This window comes from Anoplopoma fimbria, chromosome 6, assembly GCF_027596085.1.
Source record: "Anoplopoma fimbria isolate UVic2021 breed Golden Eagle Sablefish chromosome 6, Afim_UVic_2022, whole genome shotgun sequence".
In the NCBI taxonomy this organism is placed as follows: domain Eukaryota; kingdom Metazoa; phylum Chordata; class Actinopteri; order Perciformes; family Anoplopomatidae; genus Anoplopoma; species Anoplopoma fimbria.
The window spans coordinates 16,655,476-16,677,990 of NC_072454.1; the positions used below are offsets into that span (position 1 = coordinate 16,655,476).

The 22,515-nt window shown below is 42.4% G+C and overlaps 1 protein-coding gene across 1 annotated transcript; it reads right to left on the bottom strand.

The window, feature by feature from the left end:
* Positions 1–1,628: 1,628 nt before the first annotated feature.
* kcnk12 (potassium channel, subfamily K, member 12) lies at positions 1,629–17,935 on the bottom strand. Its single transcript, XM_054600739.1, has 2 exons — positions 17,596–17,935; positions 1,629–2,521 (listed from the first exon to the last, which is right to left on the bottom strand). The coding sequence occupies exons 1-2, from the start codon at positions 17,933–17,935 to the stop codon at positions 1,629–1,631; spliced, it is 1,233 nt and encodes a 410-aa protein (XP_054456714.1).
* Positions 17,936–22,515: the final 4,580 nt, after the last annotated feature.

Below are 22,515 nucleotides of genomic sequence, written 5' to 3' on the forward strand. Positions count from 1 at the left end.
GAAAAGTTGAGCCCTTGGCTGAGGGAGGCCATTCATTTTGATTGGCCATGAATTTGACACCACCTTCTCCACCTCTAGTTTTTTTCCTTCAGCGCCGTCTGCTGGTCAGTTTAACTATTAACGACTCCTCTGTCTCGCTGATGACAAAAATCAAACACACGTCACACGGCTTTGAATCTCATATGCCCTGGAAGAGATAGTAACCGGCAGCTAGGACAATGATCACGCGGCCTGCTAGAACCGCATCCTTCTGAAACCCCGTCAATCCAAACCTTGGCTACACATTTACACCGAAACAGAGGAAAATCAACTTGTGCAGGCTTTTGGATCGTGCTTTGTTTCACAGAGAGAACCGTGTCTTAAGCCGTGTGAGAAAGAAGTCTCCCTCGATGAAAACAGAAAATCTCCACAAAAAAAAAAATCAATTTAAGCCACAGAATCCTTCAGGGTTTTGTTTTCTGAACTCCAGCATCTGAGATTGACCGGTCTACTTTCAACCTGCATCATTTAACATAATGTGCCTACGGGATATAGCCATCCATAACTTGCCTCCTTCTCCACCCCCCTCCTCTCCCTTATATTTCACTTCAAACGAACATAACCTTACTCCTTATTTATTCCGTTTTTACAAATACATTTGTCTACATTCTGCATTCAAAGAGTAATTAATACATTGCAAGCCGTTATCATTTGTTTTCCTGGCAGACAGCTGTAAGCTTGAAAAAGAAGAGTGAGTGGGAGTTGGCTGGTGCCTTCTTTTACCCTTCAAGTCAAAGTCTTTGGCCACAGTAGCATTTTCTGGGCTGATAAGAAGGCCAGTTTCTTTCTCAGGAGAAATGGATTTTCATTTTTCAACTCTGCTTTCTTCTCCATCTTGAGCAATAGGAAATTACTCTTTGTAGCCCATTAGTGTGGCACACTGTGGAACCACCTCTTACTACTGCCCTGTCGAAATCAGCTACATCACCGCCATGCTTAGCTAAACTCTACCGGCCCCAGAAATGAAATCAATCACCTGAGGGTAAAACTTGACTCGTGTCAAGAAAGAAATGGGGTTTGCACAATAAATGGAAGGTCTAGAAATGGTGCAAAAAATGCATGAGAAGTATAATGCATAGATCAGTATGTGCTATGTCATTCAGTGAATACACTTATATCAGCATTCAATATGTACATTCAAATAAACTGGCCCAAAACAATGAAGATTGCATTGTATGCCTGCCTTGGCTCTTTAACAGCACATTTCAATCCTATCAGTCTGATATATAGAGCATATATAACAGACCTCTGCAGAATACCTGACATTTCAGTGATTTGTTTGGGGTTGGGTTTGAGGTTAATGTAATGTGTGATGGATGGTCCCCACGCTTCCAGATGTTTTTTTTGTTGACTCTGTGGTTCTCTCGTCATGCCATCATCATCAAATCATCACTGAAACCATCGCCATCATTACCTGCGTTATCTCCACAGTCTCCAAGTATCCAAAAAATCATATGGGTCATGCATAACAAGGTACATTGCCAATCCATCCCAGAAGCCTTGTTTTTTTTTTAATGCCCGTCAACCTCAGCGTTTGTTACGCAGTATGGGAATCAAAAGATCCTATACTTCCTGTCTCACTGTGTCCTCTACCTGGAGTTACTCGTCTCTGCCAGCCTGTTGTTCATGATACCAAGTGCGCCAACCCCCCCAGAGAAACCATTATGGCGTGAGCTGCCGCACACTGTCCTGGGATACCCATTGGCCGACTCAGACAGCTGCTTCTGCATGATGGCCAGCGACACCTTGTTAGAGGCTGCCAAGTCTTTCATAGAGATCATCTCCCCCGATAGTCTGCGTCCCTCAGTATCACTATCACAAGGTCCATCTGAGTCGGGCGGCTGGCCAAGCCGACCCTGGCGACCCTTGGAGCCTGGGCGAATGGCATTGCGTCTGCCCAGGAGGACGTTGGCCTTATTGCAGCGCTGGCAAAACAAGCAGCTCATTTTCTCCAGAATCCAGTTGAGCACCTGCTTGATGACAATAGAGATGACATTGAAGAGTGAGTAGATGCAGCACACTCCCATTAGCATGAAGAAGAAGTTAGCCACCCTGTAGAGGCTTTGGTATTCGTAAGCCGCGCCTTGGCTGCTGACAAAATCCCCAAATCCAATGGTGCTGAAGGTGACAAAGCAGAAGTAAAGTGAGTCTAAGTAAGCCCAGCCCTCCACGGGAGTGTACATGGCTGACGCACAGCAGGAGATGGTGATGGCTGACAGGCCGAGAATCAGCATCACATGGTACACAGAGGGCTTCCAGCCGGGGAGGGAGTAGGCGGAGAAGTCATGGCGGATGCCTGGAGGGAGTAGACCACTGTTCCTGATTCTCCGCTCCCTCACAGCCTTCATCACCACGGCCAGCAGTGTAATGATGCGCTCCAGGAAGAGGTTAAAGAAGAGGATGGTAGCCGCACAGCCCAGAAGCCCATAAAAGATCAGGAACACCTTGCCTGCCACTGTCACAGGCGTTGTCATCCCAAAACCTGCAGAGACAGAAGAGAGGTATCAGACACTTAGTCCCCTAACTGAGGACACATTTTCACGTCATGACTTCAGATTCCTCAAAATAAGTTATATCTCTGGTCTGAAACAAGTGAAGCGATGCCTGAAAGCAGAACAACCTTAAATCTAAACATTGAGGGGATTGAGTGCACAAGTAATTTGCAGAAAGTACTGCATAATGATTTATTATGATGCTGATACAAGACTGTAAGCTTCCTCTGGAGGATGAGACTGTGTTTAATCATTGTAATGCACAGAGAGCACAATAAAAAAAGTGACTATGGCATAATTAAAAAAAGATTTCTTTTGCATTGCAAATGAGGTTGCATGTTGTGAAGTGGAGAGAGAAAAAGGGAAAAAAACTAACTGAGCTCTAATGTGAAACCAGCATTACATTTATTAACAGTAAACCAGAATAAAAACAACAACAACAGTCTATTTGCACCCGGGTGAAAATAGTCACATGTTATTTGGCTATTTGGCTATTTACAGCCAGCCAAGTTGAGTATGCTTTTTAATTTAGTAATATTTAGCTAGCCTAAGGGCTTTCTGCCAGAGCGAAGATTTAGGAGTAGTAGTAAAAGTAGTATTATAAAGTAGTATATAGTTATATAACGAGTGGCAACGTATGTTTTGGGAAAATGTTGTGGAGGATAGATTTCACACAGGAAAGGGGGGTTTGAAACTTGTGCACTCAATAGACTTTTTTTTTTTTTTAATGATTAGGATATTCCTTTTTTTTACTAGTAGGTTTAGGCAACAAAATGACATTTAGGAAAATATACAAAGCCTACAGTAGGCTTCATAACATACAGTATCAGTGTGCAAATAGCATTGTTGGCTACAGACACCTGGGTGCTTGTTTCTGCCATGCTATACACACCCTGGTGTAAAAAGCTAAAATGGCTATTTGGCCTGGGTGCAAAAAGTATTGATGGCTTCTGACACCTGGGTGCAATTAGCATTTGCCAAAAAAAAAAACATCTTTTGATGAGCGCATAGATTTAATTGTGTCTAAAGTTATCATCATTTTTTCAGGAAATAAAAAAACAAGGACATTGAGGGGAGGAGGATGCCAGGAATAAGCTTAGGTAAGCCTTCTGAATATTTTTTCCCTCTCTGCTATGTGGTTTGGCTTCCTGCTATCTTCTGATTTCTTAGTCAATTAGACTGAGTGTTCAAGCTGAGGAAGGCGTGAGGAGAGGAGAGGATGTTTATGGATTCTGCCTCACGTTGAAGGAGCAATTCTCGAGGAGCATCACAGGTGCAGCTCTGACTTTGCAGCTACAGTGTAGCTCTGACATTCACATTAGCTGATGAGTGTCTAGGTATTTGAGGACAATATTGTTTCCTCTTTAAGATCAAATTGTGTTGTCAATTTTTTCAGCATAACAACTGCAAAAAGGCGTCTACATTTACAGAAAGAAAATTCATATGTAAGGTTTATACTCTAGCATTTGTTCCTAACTTGTATTGCTTGTGACACCTTAAAATAATGTCTACTTTCAAGCCCCCATTTCAGGTTATGGCCACAGTGGGGACTTTTACTGTGAGCAGCCAAGACAAAGAGTGACTTTCACTACTTGGACTTGTGTATACATCCATCCATCCATTTTCCGTAACCTGCTTATCCAGTTAAGGGTCGCAGTGGTGCTGGAGCCGATCTCAGCTGTCAATGGGCGAAGGCAGGGTTCACCCTGGACAGGTCGCCAGTCTGTCGCAGGGCTGTGTATACATCATATGGTTATTTGTGCACACGCACACACACACACACACACACACACACACACACACACACACACACACACGCACACGCAGTAGTGTTTTTTAATGATCTTGATGATACTTCTAACCCTTACCCTAGCCTTAACCTTAACCTTAACCTTTAACTTACCCTGACCTCAAACCAGTTCTTCATCCTCAAATGTAACAATTAACGTTAGATTTATGTTCTCCACAATATGGGTAAAACACACACACACACACACACACACACACACACACACACACACACACACACACACACACACACACACACACACACACACACAACACACACACACACACACACACACACACACACACACACACACGCACACACCATAGCGCTCATACTTTTATCCCAGGGTCAATGCAAGCACACACCCTTGAACGCACACACACAGTGTCATTCCCCTTATCCACAGAACAGCAGATGGTTTATTCGTCAACAAATAAAATCGTGCTGAAATATCAACCAGTTCACTTCCAGGCCAAGGTTAATTGATTGTTCCATTATGGCTATCCTCCCTTTCAGTCTTCTCGGAGCATTAGGGCAGCGCTTTTCCCCCCTTTTTCACTAACCCGTCTATAACCATCCATGTCAGGTAATAAATTACATCAATATCTAGACAATACTTCCTTTATGATACCCAAAATGGCTTTTTTGACCTTATCTCTCGCCCTGAAAACCACTCTCCTGTGGGTTTGCTGTTGACACGCCGGGTCATTTAGATCAACACTGATTGATACAGATTGTTTTTTTGTGAGCAAAGAGGGAATATGACCCCAACGCATGTACACACACCTTATGGCCTTACACACACAGAGGTATATGTGTAGGTTATATACGGTACACCAAACGCTGAATTATCTGGTTTTGACAAAGATAGTGACAAAGTTCAGTAACAGACAGTGAGGGGCAGTTGGGAGGTGATGTGATTACCCAAATAAAGCCGTTCAGTGAAATCCCATTTCAGTGTTTCAGGGTTAATTAATTATCAGGCCGAGTCTTTTTAACCCAACTGAATAATAGGGAAAACAGATTACATCTTCTCAGCGCGCACAGAGACAGTCTTCCGCACCGTCTCTCATTACCAAGTAAATTACCTAAGAGAGGAAAAGGCACCAGGCATTGATTCGGTGTAGCATTTCAGAGCCATTACTCCAGACAATTGTGTCAAGGTGCATTAAGGGAAAACAGAACAATAATAGAAAGCAAAGGGCTGGGAAACTAAAACCAAACACTGTGTGACTTTACTCACAAAGACGTGGGAATTTAAAACTCTTAATTGTTACAAAGTCTCTAATCCGGACCAATGATCCTGCTGCTGACCTCAATTTGATCTTTCCACTGTGTCCAAGCCAGGAGTCATTTAGTTCAGCAGAACTTGATAATGCAGGAAATCATATGTGTGCTAATCCAATTAAATCAGAGCCCCGGGAGAATATTTAATAATTAACATTAAATACAGTATGCTCAACTCTACATAAAATGATGTTATGCTCTAATGGCCAATGATGCTTGCACATATAATCACACACTAGAGCTTCAACCAGGAGGAACCTGATGGAAATAGTGCCATTAGTATCTATTAATTACCACCTGACAGTTTTAAGAGTAGAAGAAGAAGACAATGCTCTAATGGTTATCGGACCGTGGGGAGATGAAATGGGGGGGGCCTGCAGTGATTTGAAGGTTAAGGTTAGCTTTTAGCTCCAGTGGTCAAGTTCAAATCCCATGTACTCAGTAGTAATCACAAAGTTGACACAATTAAGACTAAGCAGCTCTCATTACAGTCCAATGGCAAATTACAATGGACTATTAAGTTGTGTGGTAAAGTCAGGATCAAAACAAGGAGCACAAATTACTGAGAGTCTTGCTAATAGAAGTATTGATGGTCTCTGCATTTGATTTGCTACACTCAGTACACCACTCACCTCTAAACAGTAATCAATCATTAGATTTTACCCCAAAGAGCTGCACCGAGTGAAGGACACCTGTTTAAGGACTACAACTCTCAGTAAGTATGTCATTATCTGAAGAATTTTAAGCACAAAGGAGCTAAAGCAGCTATTAAATCTAATCCCATAAAGTGCACTGGTCAAACTCTCCTCGGTTGGCAGAGTGACATTTTCCGTTGGCAAGATATATTGAATTGTACTATTTTATAGCATTATGTGCATGAAAACAATGAAGCACTATAACTATTTCCCAATAAGCACATCACCATCACAACAGAAACATACTGACAGATTATAGGTCATTTTCATACATGTAAAGTAGGTAATCTATGTTTTTATTATTGTCAACAAATCCCATGGCATGAGAAACTTCCCTTGAGAGAAGTTGGAGACCAAAAACAGAGCAAAAAGAGAGTGAATGTTGGACTTGCGTCCCCTAGGTGGCTCAAACAAGCTAAAAAATTACTTTAAGTGTGTGTTAGTGTTTTGGGATTGATTAAACAGTGCTGCTCACTGATGTGTTTTTTTTAAGGTGCCATGAACGTTATTCAAAGTCTGAGCCGGGATTTCTGCACATGGCTCTCACCTCTAGTGTCACAAGCATAAATGGAGGTGGCTGAGCTGAAATGATGGTGGATAGAAGTGCTAATGGTGCTAACAGTGCTAACAACGGCATCAATGCTGACGGAGCCAAAAGAGCTAAAAAAGGAACAGAGAAGCTCAGATAACAACGCTCAAAGAGGGAGTGTGACTTAATTCTCTGCTCAGGGCGCCATCAATCCACCACATCTTACAGCACATAGTTCTTCACAGCTATATTAATGTTCTGAATGACATATTAGGCTCCTTTAATAGGTTTTGGACAACAATGGAGCTTGATGGTACACAATAATCTGCGTCAGGCTTTGGCTACACAGACGATGCTCATTGGTTTGACCTTGACATGGGATTTGCTGATTGATTCAGCATACAAATTGAATACATAATTTAATCGTCTATTTAAAAAAATAAATAAAGATGAACAAATCTATTTAATACTTGGTGTATGTAGTAGAGTCATTGCTGTTTTCAGACAGCTCACCTTGGAGCTGGTGGCAAAGCCAAAATCGACATCTCTTGAAAAACAAAGTATCCCAAAAAAGACATATTGATTCCCTTTCCTGGAAAATGGCCTCACAAGGCCAACCTTCTTAAAGCAGAGCACATTTCCGTCATGTTGGAGGAGTCTGCTATTAATGTGAGTGAGTTCAGCTGATAATTGGGGGAAAATAAGGACCATCAGAACTAATCTAGAAGAACACAATTCAAGAGAAATAATCAGGAGGGATGACGCTTTTAATGGATACCCATGATAATAAAGGGCAACTAAAAGCACTCAGTCATGTTCCCGTTTCTGAATGAAGGACATGGGCTGTACGTTCACCTGTCTCTCTGAGAATTATTGAATCTGAAGGTCACCCTGTCTCATTGAAGACAACAACATCCCCCCACACAACTCCCAGAGGGCCTGAACATTGAGCCAAAGATTCATTAAGTGACTGTTTTGCAAACCAAAAACTCGAATCTCTGCCTCCTCTGGCCTCCCCATGTCCCTAATTAATGAGCTTAAATGCAAGCTCCAAGTCAAACTAACTGCATCCCACTAGTGGGAATACTCTCAAATTGGCCTGATAGGACCAGCAGCTGAAAACGCCACATCCCTCTGATGACTGTGTTTCTCTGATGAACAGGAAATCATTTGTCATGGGGTGGCGTTGCGGGGGTCTGCGGAGAGGACAGAGGGCTGATGAAGCCGCAACATGGCCAGACCTAAGACATCATCACGACAACATTTGCTGAGAAGCTGCCAAGATTACTGGCAGACTGGATAATAATAGGAAAACTCACTCTGTGCTGCCAGTTTTACAAAAAGCAGATGATAGGATAGGTCACATACATCATTGATATTCAGCTGTACTGTTGTATCTGTGCACTGCATATACAAGTTAAACAAAGGCCAAAGTAATGTTAATAAAACACCCAAACCCTGCACATGCAACAATATTTCTATGTGGTCCAGGAGCAAAACAATTTGGCTTTGAATTTCACACCCAGCTCAGCCCCACACAGTAAAGGCGGTATGTTAATGGTTTATCTGTTCTGCCTGTCAAAGCATTAATAATGAGTGTTTCATGTTAATTGTGTTACACATGGCTGTGCAATGATCAGAAATAATGGACTGAGGTGACATGTAAAAGTTGTTAAAGTGAGTCAGAGCAGATATAAATTGCAAGAGAGAGCTCAGACTTGCACTGTTAGAAGTAACAAGGTAACATCTACAGAGCAACACAAACCTGTGCAGTAAACCACAACTTACAATACCTTTTTTTCAGATGTTGTGATTTGTTTGGCTCCTCCGTAACTGATTTGAGTCTATTGTTTTAAATTGTATCTCAGTTCTTAATTCACTGGCAAAGAGAGCCAGGAGGATTGATGACTCTGCCTGGACTGTCTGTATTGATTTATTGTCGAAAAAAGATGCTGCATTGTCTTTGGATCTGCGCCAACATTTATTATATTTCTCTTCATTCTTCTATCTGTTTTTCATCTTTGCAGGGTTTTAAAAAGAACTGCAAAGACTCCTACATGCATGGCGTCCATTATTGTGCAGTTTATAGGAGTCAGGGCTTCAATAACCCAAATTAAAATTAAGATTCACTTGGTTTCGTTGTCCATCAGCAAATGGTAACACAGATTTTGTCCTTTCATGTGACTGAGGAGTCATTCCCTCATCAGATTAATAGCTTCTCCATGAATGATCGAAAGGCCGAATGTCCTTGTGTTTCCTAGTGTCTTGCTCTGTATGCAGAGCCAATGTTTGAGTTAAAGCTTAGCTACATAAAGCCCTCTTGTATTATTCCGAAAAGTAAACACACCTGTCCAGGTGGAGCCTTTGAAACACTATCACCCTCAGATCAGTGTGATAAGCCATGTTCACCATAATAGATGATACAGATTTGGTGCTCATACAGTATCATGGTAACGCAACATTAAATGCACTGTACGTCTTTGGATCATGTGTTCCATCATATGAAAACAGTCAAATCAGATGCCAGCAGGAAATGAATGCTTGAGGCTCAGCAGATATTCCATTTAATGAATTTTCATTACTGATAATGTGAAAGCACAAGTCCCTGAAATAAGTGACAGCTGCAATAATGATCCTGGATAACACATAGACAAAATCAGAGCAAGCTGCCTCAGATAAATGAAGAGGCAATGCTATGTTGCTCACAATTACATTATGTTGCCTTACTTACTTACTACATTAAGTGCCTACTATGAGTGTGAGACTCTGCCAGTGGCTGCCAGCCTGGAGGTAGCTGAATTGTTTATGAATGTTGGCATGAAGACAAAATATACATTTTGACGATTTGAGCTATGTGTGATCCTGGTGTTTTTTCAAGGATAACCATTATTTCAAAATCCAAATGTGTGTCGAATAAAAGTGCCCAAGTGGCAAGAGGCTGAGTGTTAGAAAAGTAGCTCTGTTTCTTGAATGATTTAAATTCTTGTGCTTGCAGCTGATCTTCACAGTGGCCAGTGTGTGTGTTCACTGAGAAGCCAGCACGGTTTTGTTGAAATAAAGGAAGGGATCAAGTGTGCTGTTTTCTCTAAGCTGAACAGATTGAGTGAAAAATCCGACATGAGTGGAACTGCATGTAGTCCAATTTTACACAAGCTCTAGTCTTTGAATTATCACTTCTCTCGAAGGCAGATGTGTGATACGCAATGGCCTTGGCTTCCAGCAGTATGATCTCAAGCTCCAATGATGACGCCATCTTGTAATCTAATGACCAACCATCTTAATGATTGAAGGTCATGCTCAAAAGTCACTCACTAGTTATGCTGTTATTGTGTTTGCTCTGTTCTGACCAAAAAGGAACGTGATGGTGTGGGAGGATGTTGATTCATCTCAAATGTGAAATTTGACTTTTTTTGCAATGAATACTATTTCAGTATGCTGCTTGCAGTTGAAAGATACATTACATTACATTACATTACAGTCATTTAGCAGACGCTTTTATCCAAAGCGACTTACAGGAAGTGTATTCAACATAGGTATTCAAGAGAACTACTAGTCACCAGAAGTCATAAGTGCATCTCCTTTCTTAAACAAGCATCTTAAAGCATAAACCAGAGCAAAAGTATAGTGCAGAAGCAAATTACTACGAAAACAATAATTGCAACAGACTAATACGAATACAATAAGTGCTACAAACTAATACGACCAGGATAAGTGCAGTAAACGAATACGAATACAATAAGTGCAGCGAACTGATACGAATACAATAAGTGCTAAGTGGAAGGCTCAGGGTAGTACTTCTTGAAAAGGTGAGTTTTCAGCCTGCGCCGAAAGATGGGCAGTGACTCTGCTGTCCTGACGTCAGTGGGGAGTTCATTCCACCACTGAGGGGCCAGGACAGAAAAAAGCTGTGACCGGGTGGATCGGCCGCAGGGACCTCTGAGCGACGGGGCAACCAATCGCCCCGAGGCAGCAGAGCCAAGTGGTCGGGCGGGAGATACAATAGTGCAGCATGTCCCCCCCCCCCGTGTCTCTCTCTCTGCTCTCGCACAAGTAGCCCCTCCTTCACACAATGAGACAGATGGAAGGCTGCCAAATCCTGCTGTTCGCTGTTAGCTTATTAACATTGAAAACTATTTATATACATGACCCCAAGATGCAGTTAAATGTTCTGCTGGTGCAGAAGTGGAATCTGCTAAGAAGGCTAACTGCAAAACATGGCAACGCTTTTTTCTGGGGTTACTGCGTCAAAGGTTGCCAACCAATACAAAAGTTTCAAGAGAGGGACTTTTCTGCTTATGGGGGAAGTTTAAACCCTCACAGTTGTGAGTCAGCATTGACGTCAGCACCACTGCAAATTTGGTTGTCAGAGAAACTGGTGATAACCAAAATATTAACACCGGAATATGATTTAAAATGTCTGTTGAAATTAGCCCTGGAAGGAAGCAGGGCAGAGGACTGCAGGGTACAAAGAGCCTTGGCCGGTGCAAAGAGCAGATTCAGTGAAATGCTAATGAGTTTTCCCAGCAATTCTGCTGTGTCCTATAAAATGATCGGTATCACTGTGCCACGATGGTTTAAGTCTTTGAGTTACTGTACGTAGGTGAATGCGCGCCTTAGCAAGTCTGGGCAGATTTATGACCCGCTGTGACAGAGTGCAGAGGTGTGTACAGCTGTCCTGTACAGCCGCAGTTAAGTAAGATGGGGATTTATTGAAGCCAGTCCCTCTCAGCAGGTTTGCCCTACACACACACACACACACACACACACACACACACACACACACACACAAACACGCACACACACGCACACACGCACACACACACATTTCCACTCCACCTCAGGAAGCACCCAGTGAGGTGAGAAACTCAGAGAGGGGCAGAAAATTGTGGGACAAAATGTATTCCAAGCAGCTGTGTGATATCTGGCGAATATTATTTATATTTTTCCATCTTTTTTAAAGTCAGGCAATTTGAGTGAGTGATTTTCAATTTTACAGTAATTAACGTTTTTTTTGTAAACACGAGTCATGGTCTCAATTAGTTTCAAGTCTTCTTCAATACAGCATGATGTTCATTTGGTAAATTATGGTTCCATTTAGAGTAAAATTAAAAGCAGGGTATGCTTTAGGGCGTGGCTACCTCTTGATTGACAGGTCGCTGCCACTGTGTTGTCCAGTCTCAATTGTAAAAATTTTGGATGCCTAAAAAAGGATTTTTTAGTGTTCGGCTATGTTTAGCTCTCACTCTTGTGAGATTTCTTGTTGCAAAAACCAAGATGGCAACGGCCAAAATGCTGAACTCGAGGCTTCAGAACAGCAGTCACAAACCATAAAGATAGGTTACGGTTACTAAGTCCACTTCTTTAAGACATTTTATGGGTGTGCGCCATAAACGTAAACAATAATTCAGGGACGGAGAAACACAGAATCTGTGTGGGTTTGTCGTTACGAGTGATACCTTTCACCTTAGAAATAAATATTTTTACAATGTTAATCTAAAAAAGAAATGAAGTATTCTGCACAGCAACACGATTAATTAAGACACAGTCTTCAGGAACGTCTATGCAGCAGCGGTGCTCCCCTTCCTCATTGGGGACACTATTTTCGTACTGAGCGTCCGGACTGCACACAATCCAAAGAGACCTCCATTGCCTTTCATGTGACTGAAGGTCCTCTGTTTTCCATTTTTAACAGTGACATTTCCTCTGAGTCTGTGATTTCACAGAGCGGCCTGGAGATCTAAAGAGAGGAGAGGGGAGGTAAGGAATAGAGAGTCATACTGACCAGCTTCAAATGGTTCTGTTAAATAAACTGTAAAGTGATCTTCTCTTCATTATGTAATGTACTGCTTGTGTGATATGAGCAGACTATTTAGTAACACAATTGCAATGTTGCCCTGCAGTAACACACCGTATAAGGAGATAAAAATGATTAAATGAATTGATCCAAATAGGTGAGTGCATTATAATTAGTTAGATTTGAGATGGATGTTAGACAGGATTCAACATGTCTTGGACTGTGAAACAGTGCTAAAGTGAGAGACGGACAGCAAGAACAAATGATGTGCATCGAAGAATCTGATTACACAGATTTCAAACCTCCCACCCACCTCCTGTAAGCACACTCATAACATACACCGATAGCAACAACAACACAGATGTTTTTTTCCCAGCGAGGCAGCACCGAGCGCTTCATCTAAATACGAGCACGACATCAAAGCAAAAACACAGCCAGACTTCAGGAATCCACGGAGTCCGTCATGTGACATTTCAATCTGCTTAAATGCCAAATGCATGCTCTGCCAGTCTGAGGTGATATTGTCTTGGAACCTCAGAGACTCGAGAAATAGAAGGTGCAGGACAGTACAGAGAACAGATATGATTTGCGGTTTCATCCAGATACATGGGCCCTGGTCAGACAAGCGTGTAATAGGCCGCACAAGTGTTCCTCAGTAAGACTCTGCTGCAAAATCAGCACTTTTTAAATTGGCATGGGAATACGGGGAAGATAACACTAAACTAAACCATTAGGCCTGATTGTTTACTATCTCAATGACGAAGAGGACATGGTCAATTATAATAATTTCTCCTGATCATGACATAACATGCTTGCAGTTATCTTCAGTTAACAAAAAAGACATTTCTCTATCACACTATACTCATTTTAGGAACTGAATGTGATGTCAAAATGCAGGTTGGTTGGAAAATTGGAAAATGTCTGCGAAGTCATGCCTTTTGGCAATGTGTCTTGGCTTTTACAGTAAAATGTTAACTGACTGTCACTGACACTACTAGCCCAGATTTGGCTCAGTTTGGAGGGAATTACACTCTTGCACTGTGATCAGAGGTTATAAACCGTACATATATCAGCTTTATGATGCTGCTATGATGAGGTCTTACTAGGCTACAGTTGACTCACTCCTCCAACTCGGTCCATTTAATAACCAATTAAATGGACAAATCCAACCATAGAGAATATGCACAATAACACCTGTAAAAAGAGCCCTGCCATAAAAACTATAGGTTTATGTAATAATGTTCATACTGTATAATGTTATGAAACTGATTTTGAAACAGTCTCAATTTAATACTGATGCCTCTATGTGAACCAATGTAAAGCTGTTGGTTGTATAAACAAAACAAAGAGCTGAAAGATGCTACAATGCACTGTAGAGCTGAGGAGAAAAGCAGATTTAGGTGATAATTCTTCTGAGTTTGTCACTACGAGTGACTCCTTTCACACTAAACATAGTCATTTGATCCATTGATATTAAAGAAATATTAATAGATGCAGCTTTAGGCTATCTTTTGAAGAGCTTTTCCAATGCAATCGGATGTGACACCAAAAACTGCAACCTAGAAAATACAATAGAGTTGCTTTAGCACCACTCTTAGTGTCAATATGAAGTTGAAAGCATTAGCCTAATGAGGCCACTTTGATTAAAATATCGACCTGGAATCAGAGGTTGGAGAGGGAAGAGACGTGGCCAGAGTGCCCGGTCATCCTGCTGAAGCACAGCTCTGTACAGCCAGGGTTTAGCAGAATTTGATCTCTCAACTCCACTGACAGGGATGATTTAGCCTCCAATAAGAGGTTTTTGTTCAACTGTCCTTTTTGCCTTGTCTGCCTTTGTGACTTCTCTGAGTGGGTGGTTATGAGTATGATGGAGCTGGAAGGTGCAGTGGCTGCCAGAGGCAAAGAGAGGCAAGACAAAGACCTTCCCCAGGAATAAATAACCCTGAATATTATGACTGCAGAACGACTAACTGCCCTAACACGCCTGTCCCACTCGATCTCAACAAGTTAACAGTCTTATATCAGACAGCCATCCCTAAATACACTTGATCCACAGACAAGTATTACACCTGTGAGCACTTCAAAGCTGACAAAGTATTTCTCACAAATGTCACCGTAGCAACTTACAATGAGACATAAACAGGCCCACAAACAGCCAAAGAGAGCTGTCCTAATTGGCAGTTGGCAGCCATCAATCAGCCTTGGGGGTTATAAATAGCTTTACTATTAATATAAATTCTGTTTACTTGTGCCCTCTTCATTAAGCATGCAATACATTTAAGCTGTGTCTGAAAATGTAGGGCAGGACAACAACACCAAGAGTTGGATGTAGACAAATACAAACTCTTCAAAGCTTTAACAAGATGAGATTCACAGCCAAGCTAGTGGCTCTGTGAGGCTGTACATAAACAGAGTGCTGCTTTGAGCTAGATGCTCACGTCAACATACGAAACACGGTCAGAAAGAAAATGCTAAAGCAATACTGTTGATGTTTACCCATGGATGCAATGGATACCGGACACAAAGATGGTGCCCACTCACAGGTATGAAAATTGATTGCCAAGTGAGACTGCCGAAAAAGTCTCCTAGCCTTGAAAAAGTTCCTGGTTAGACTCTGTGTTTTACGGCCAACTACACATGTGCATTGGCATTTCTCCTGCTCGACCTATTGACTTTACATTGGGAAGACTTAATGCAAATAAAATAGCTTTTCTAGGCTCTTGGATTTTTTTTGAAAAAGAGTAGTGATAGACTTGTATTTGTGTTGTATTTGTCCACCTTAACATTTTACAGCTGAGACCGATGGGATTGTCATTCGTTTTTCAGTAATTTGGTCATTCATCAAAACATGGGATAATAACAGTTTTGTTCCAAATTTCATGGCTAACCATCCAAATGTCGTTGGAACATTTCAATTGTTAACCTGCCATTTTCAAATGTTAAATGGATTAACACTGTCATCCGTAGAGCCGCATCAACACCATGGCCAAAAGTTGAGATTGGCAGATATTCTGTGACCTCGTAAACAGTTGAGAACTTTCTATGTCAACTTTTAAGCCAGCATGGACATAAGGACAAGAAGTCCTTAGAGTGCTCTGAAAAAATGAAATTCAAACATTTACAATTTACAAAAACAGGGCAACTTCATTCGCTGAGGAAGATCCTGTGATATGATGGAAAGCTCCAGAGTGGCTACTGAGTAGACGTCTTTAGAAGATGTAAAGAAGAAAAATGTCAGAGAACGGATGCATGATGTTGTTGCAGTTGTTTACACCATACTTTAGAAAAAGCTGCATTTCTTTTGTGTTGTTTTCCTGCAACATTCCCTGAAATTGGGAAACAACACACTAGGTGTGGGACTAATGGCTGGTGAATCTGACCAAAACTTTCTATAAACAAGCACCTCAAGTGACCACGGCTTCACAAAGTGAAGACTGTGGAGGCACATCAAGGGGAGCATAGTGTCACTGCTGATTTAAAGCCTCTGCCGCAGCCCTGAGGTTAGAAGTGTTTGGGAGGAGTGGCTAGAGTGCACTGGGGGATGCCACTCTGAATTGTGTGGGGAGGCCCCCTAATCCCTTTTATATCAGCGGCTCACAAGCATGCAGAAAAAGTAGCACACGAGCCGGGAAGGGGGCGTGAGTTGGAGATCAAAGCGAGATGGAAATCTAGACAGAAATCCATGCAAGCATATGATAAGGACAAATACTGTAGAAAGACATCACCCTTGTCTCCCTTTTCCCCCCAAGCTGCTGAGTCAGTTTATATGATCTTGCTTGTCATGACAACTGAAGCACAAGAGGATTTCAACCTGCCACGGATGTGTACACAAACACAGCTGCTGTGGTTCCCTCCTGTAACTCGGTGAGCTGAGTGCGCTGGCTGCCTGAGAGCTCTGCATCTGTGTATCTGAGAGCAGGGAGGTGGAGGAGACAGTAAAGCTCTCATGACAGGTCTGCTGTTAATACACTTCTGACAGGTTTCCTGCATGTTGTGGATCCAATTCTCCCTGTGCACCCATGCGTAGCCATCGGTTTTCCTTATCGCTCTCCTCGCTACAGTTTTCAATTAATAGGAGGTGTCGGAGGTATCACAGTGTACATAGGTGTGTGTTTGTGTGTGTCGAGGGCAAGGTCAGAGATTGACAGCAGCTGTCAGCTCAAATGACTACCTGGAGGGTCTCTGTTTGCTTGTTCACCCTTTCACACTCACTCACTCACTCACTCACTCACTCACTCACTCACTCACTCGCTCACTGTATGCTGTGGCCTCTCTCTAGCCATCAGTGAGGAAGGGGCAGGGGCGTTGGAGCCATCAGGCATGCAGTGCACCACATCGTTGGCCCTCGGGGTGCCCTGCGAGGGACACTTGCTCTTTTCTGACCTATTGCACGAGTAAATGTTAAATGAGGGGGAGCAGACGGGGCTTCTCATTGACATTCCTGTTGGTTTGAATGGAAATGTGGCAACAAAAAAAAAGGACTGCACTCATGGGTGCTGTCCTATAGCCAGGGATGAGTGTGCCATTCCTGGCAGGCGAGTCAGATGTCGCCCCTGTTGCCAAAGTCCCTCACAGCCAGAATGTAACACATGACTGGAAAAAAAAAACGTTAATCTGTTATTCTGTATGTAAGCCAGTGGAAAGAAGCAGCCTGTAGGGATGGCAGCTCCTTTTGATGTCCAGACTTTCAGTAATGATATGATTATTTAACCAGCAGAGGCCGTATTAATATTAAACATTCTCCAACTTATTTGTCTTGATGTAGCTTTATCAGGGCAGTGAGTCACAAACGTGTTCACTATTTAGCCTCCCATTCCTTTTAAATGCATTAAATAATTACTGACTTAATGGTGTGAGCAGTTATGTGCTATTTGTAAGGCTCAGTGTGGGCTTGGCTACACATGGTTTTCCTATTGTATAATGTGTGTTCAGGACCAAAGAGTCAGTGAATGCAACATATATCAACCCACCTATAGTCGACACCACAGTTCCAACAAAATAAAAAGCCCCTGTAAAATCCCATCGTGGCCTCAGAGCGTCAGCCCGGATCCCGGCGGCGATGGCAGCCTCGTACTCCCGCAGGAAGGAGTTGAGGTCCTGCAGGCTGATGTTGAAGGTCTCGCTGAAGTTGAGGAGCGTCCCGTTCCAGCGGCCGTGAGCACGCAGCTCCGACGGCCTCTCTATGGCCGAGAAGACCGCAGCGCCGCACAGCAGGTACAGTACGATGAGGACGGCCAGCAGCACGAAGCGGCCGTTGTCCTCGTTGAGGTGCAGGGAGCGGCAGCCTTGCAGTCGCTGGCCAGGCATCATCCAAATTTCAGCACCAAGCGCGCGTCGGACAGCGACAAGCTCCACATCGGAGACGGCATTCACTCGTCCGCAAGGGTCCTCGGGAAGTCACTGCCCTGCACTCTCACTGCACTCCCACAGGCAGCAACATCTCGTCCACTCAGCCCGTCACGTTGTCCCATTGTAGTTGTGAAGTGATTGTATCTGTGGCTGAAAGGCATGAGGGACGCTCCACTTGTGGATGGAAGTCTGCAGAACCGCCAAAGAGTTCATGGGGAAGGGTGCCGGCGCATTGTGTCATGATGGACACATTCTCTCTCTCGCAGGTGTGGAGATGCAGTTGGTGGGAAGTGGACTGCAGCTTGAATCCAATCGGACGCGCGGATCGCAAATGCAAGCAGCAGCAGCAGCAGCAGTAGTAGTAGTAGTATCCTCTTATAGGTCCCCTGCACCAAAATGTTCCTCCACGGGGGATAAAACACAAGACCACAATGACGCTCGATATTCTGCAAGTTACAACTGATTCATGGTTTGCAAGAAAAAAAAACCCCCGCTCTCAAATAAAGTCATCTATCGTCATGCTTCCTTACGCTGGAGACGTGTGGAGCTGCAGCAGCGTTCGTGTGGAGGCTGTAGTGGCACATTGCTTATGCATATGCAGCAGTGATGGTGAGATCACTCTCCGCTACAAAGCAGAGACTAGAGCATCCCCAACATAGTAAAAAAGAACAGCAGATCAAATGAGACTTTCTGGGTTGTGCAGTTGGCTGAAGTAAAGGAGTGTCCCTGTGAGTCCTTATTGAGTCCTCAGATAACACAGGACTTATATTTTTACTTGAGTGCAGCCGTGTTGCGCACTGAGGATAATCCACTAGAAACTGTTACTCACTTTCTCTTCAAAGTGGGCACGAATGCAGAAACAAAAGGTACACTCCTGAACTAAGCTGCTTATGAAGTTTATAAAAGCTTCAACACCGAGCCAAGGACAGTGTAAAAAAATGTTCCATTACAAGAAAAAATTCCACATTCGTTCAATCAGGAAAGCTAAAGTATTACAAGTAAAAGTAGTAGTCCTCATGCAGCAGAATGTCTTTATTATATTTTCAATTGATTATTAATTATCATTGCACATTTATACCTTTAAGAAATAATCTTTAAACTTGCAGGTGGAGCAAATTTAATAAAAAATGACTCATTGGTTGGCGATTTAAATACCAATGCATCACATTTAGAGCTAAGATTATGTCTATTGATCTAGAAATAAATGACCTGTTGGTCTCTTAAATGTCAGAAAATAATGTTGGTGACCTCCAATGAAAAAGACAAAAGATTTATCATTTATACTGATATAAAACTGGGGAAAGAATCGAATCCTCACAATTGAGAAGATGCAATTAGATTATGTTGAGCTGAATTTTTTTTGTTTTACAATATTAATAATAGTTCACAATTAATTTTCATTCAATCTATTTTTCTCCAATCGTATTGTACAGTGATCATCTCAGTCCTTTTGCTGCATCTCTCTCCACCTTTCCTTTGTATCTTTATAAAAATGAAAAGAAAATGGAACGCAAAGTACTTTAAAATTGTACTTAAGTAAATGTACTTAATATACAATAATAAATACGTACAACAATTGACCAGATCATAATCCTAAGCATTTATGTGTGTCCTTGTTGCTCATGTTTCCCGCTGCGGGACTAATAAAGGATTATCTTATCTTATCTTATCTTAACTTATCTTATCTTATGTGATACTCAAGATGCATTACGAAAACAGTTGGAGACAGACATGATCTCACTTTGCTGTCATCACTTGATTTAAATGAATAACGACCCACTCTGCATGCTTTTAAGATCCAACAGAGGACTTACTGGTAACATGGAGAAATGCAATGAACCGACTGACTGCCAAGACACACAAAAAAGAGATTCACCCATTTCAGCTGCATGTTTACAGCAGGTCAAGACTTCCTATTGGCAGTTCTCGGAACAATTAGGACATGGGAAATCAGGCTAAATTACCATTTAGAGAAATAAGGAGCAATTTCCTCATGGGTTGTTGGACAAGCAGCGGAGATTATCACAAAATCAAAGACGATCTGGAGCTGCTGATCCATGAAAATACCTTTTAAAACATTGACTGGTGCTTTTAAAAGACATGTTATCCAACTGATGAGGAACCAGTGATACAAAAAAATATGACTGTAGTGCTCAGAATGCTGATTTGACGTAATTAAACTTTAAATACTAATCCACAAATGCCTTAACAAATAGTGGTCCTTAAAAAGAAGATATCTTATGAGAGTGGTTTTAATCCACATTGTTGAGACAGTTAGTAGATTTACTTTTTTTAATAAGAAGGCAGAAGCTTGTATTGATTATGCTTTCTAATCGGGCTGATAGGCTTACAAATATCAACTCAGAATGTTGGGCACGCTTTTTGTCTTTGAAAATATGCGCATGCACTGCGCCTGAATGCCCGAGATGTACAGAAATACATGAGCAGAATTCAATCTATCAAGCAACATACACAGCGGTGATGGTGATAAGCAGCACCATGTTCAACCTTTTCAGTCATTTATATTCTCCACCCACTTATTTCAGGGTCATAGGGGTAGATTATCCCAGCATGCACTGGGTGAAGGGCAGGGAAGACAGTGCAGGCTTCAGACATACGGCTTAGACACATTCATACCTCGAGGTAATAAAGTCTCCAGCCCCCCTTACAGTGGGAGGAAACCAGCACAGCTGGAGCAGAAACTAATCCTGGGTCCATTTGTTTTCAGGCAACAATGATATAAACCACTGAGACACTACATCAAAAAATGTAAACATCAGTTTCACAATCGGATTTATTTGGCAACTTTATTTTAACCTTGCCTATTTCACAGTATACAGACACTTAATAATAACAGTATAAGAAAGAAAAATGTAGTTTTAAGCATATTTAAATCCTCATAGCATCCATAACCCATTTATACTGTTCACCTATAATTCATTTTGAGCAATGTAAGAGTTTAACAATGTTTAATAGCACACTATAACCCAGCTGTATTCATATATAATGACATGTTATTACACAGTGTAAATATAACATTACAACTATGTTATGTCATGTTATCAGGCATTAATCAACTGTTAACATATGTCTATAATGGAGGAGAGAAAAGCCAAAAAGTGTCCTGTTCTCTATTGTGCAATATGAGGCTTTTGAGGCTAAAGTAAAAATGAACATTTTACCTTTTCAGCAGCCTCTGTGGACGAAAGTGACAACTGCAGGATGATGCATTGTGTGTGGTGTAACAGTAGCACAAGTAGAGAGGATACATAACGTTGGTACTGTAATAATGAAATATCATCCTAGAATTTGTTAACAATTGTTACGGTAGCCATCATAAGGTACTGGTCATACCAGACCAAGTGTGTGTTATTGTGATATTGCTCGTGAATCAACCTTCATATTTGTAACATTCTTACAAAGATATATAGTTTATCTTTCAAGCTGTTTGAACATTAAAATAAAAGAACATACATGCCATATTCCCCTTTAAGCTCCAGTGCAGCAGTCATGTTGCAGTAAGTGTTAAATGTAGAAAGCACTCCAGCCACAGCTCAGCACACACCTTAACGTGTCAATTACAGTGGAAACAGAGGACATGTGGGCATGACAGAGGAGAGACAATCCTTCAGAGTGCAGCAACAAGGCGTCCTGCAGTGAATAAAGATGAGGAGACAAGAGAGGACACACATCCGCTTACAGTGAGAAATGAAAGGGCCAGGGGCGTGAATGAGGGATTTCCTCTCACCCTGCTGAGAAAGGGCTGATCCCAATGACTGAGAACATACGGTGAAATCAATCACTTTGTCATTTCAAACACACTCTGAGCAAAGCCTTTTGGCGGGTAAATCTGATCTGAAGCGTCCCACATGTTCTTTTGCGTAATGTTGCTGTGAGAGGTCAAAAAGCAGACACGAGAGTGTTGCAAGTAGAGAGGGTGTATTGATTTAAATCTGGCTTGACAAGGTCAAGGTATCAGATCCTCCTTCTCTCAGCCCCCCTCTCCCTGTCCACCCTCTCCCTCTCTACCCTCTACAGCTCTTCCCCCTCAGCTCCCCCTTCCCTCTCCACACCCAATCTTACCCCATTTTGCTCCCCTCTCCCCTAACGAGGTCCTCGACCTTGTTACATCTAACCGCCCCACCACGTGCTCCCTTGACCCGATCCCCTCCCCTCTTCTTCAGTCTATTGCCACTGAACTCCTTCCTTTCCTCACCCACCTCATCAACACATCTCTCGTCTCGGGATGCTTTCCCTCGGCTTTCAAGACTGCCAGAGTCACCCCCTTCTGAAAAAACCATCACTTGACCCCTCTGATGTCAAGAACTTCAGACCGGTTTCTCTTCTACCCTTTCTATCCAAAACACTTGAACGCGCTGTCTCTAAACAACTGTCTTCCTACCTCCACCAGAACAACCTCTTGGACCCCCACCAGTCCGGGTTCAAGGTGGGTCACTCGTCAGAGACGGCCCTCCTTGCGGTGACAGAGTCGCTTCATGCTGCGAGAGCGAACTCTCTCTCCTCTGTCCTGATTCTCCTGG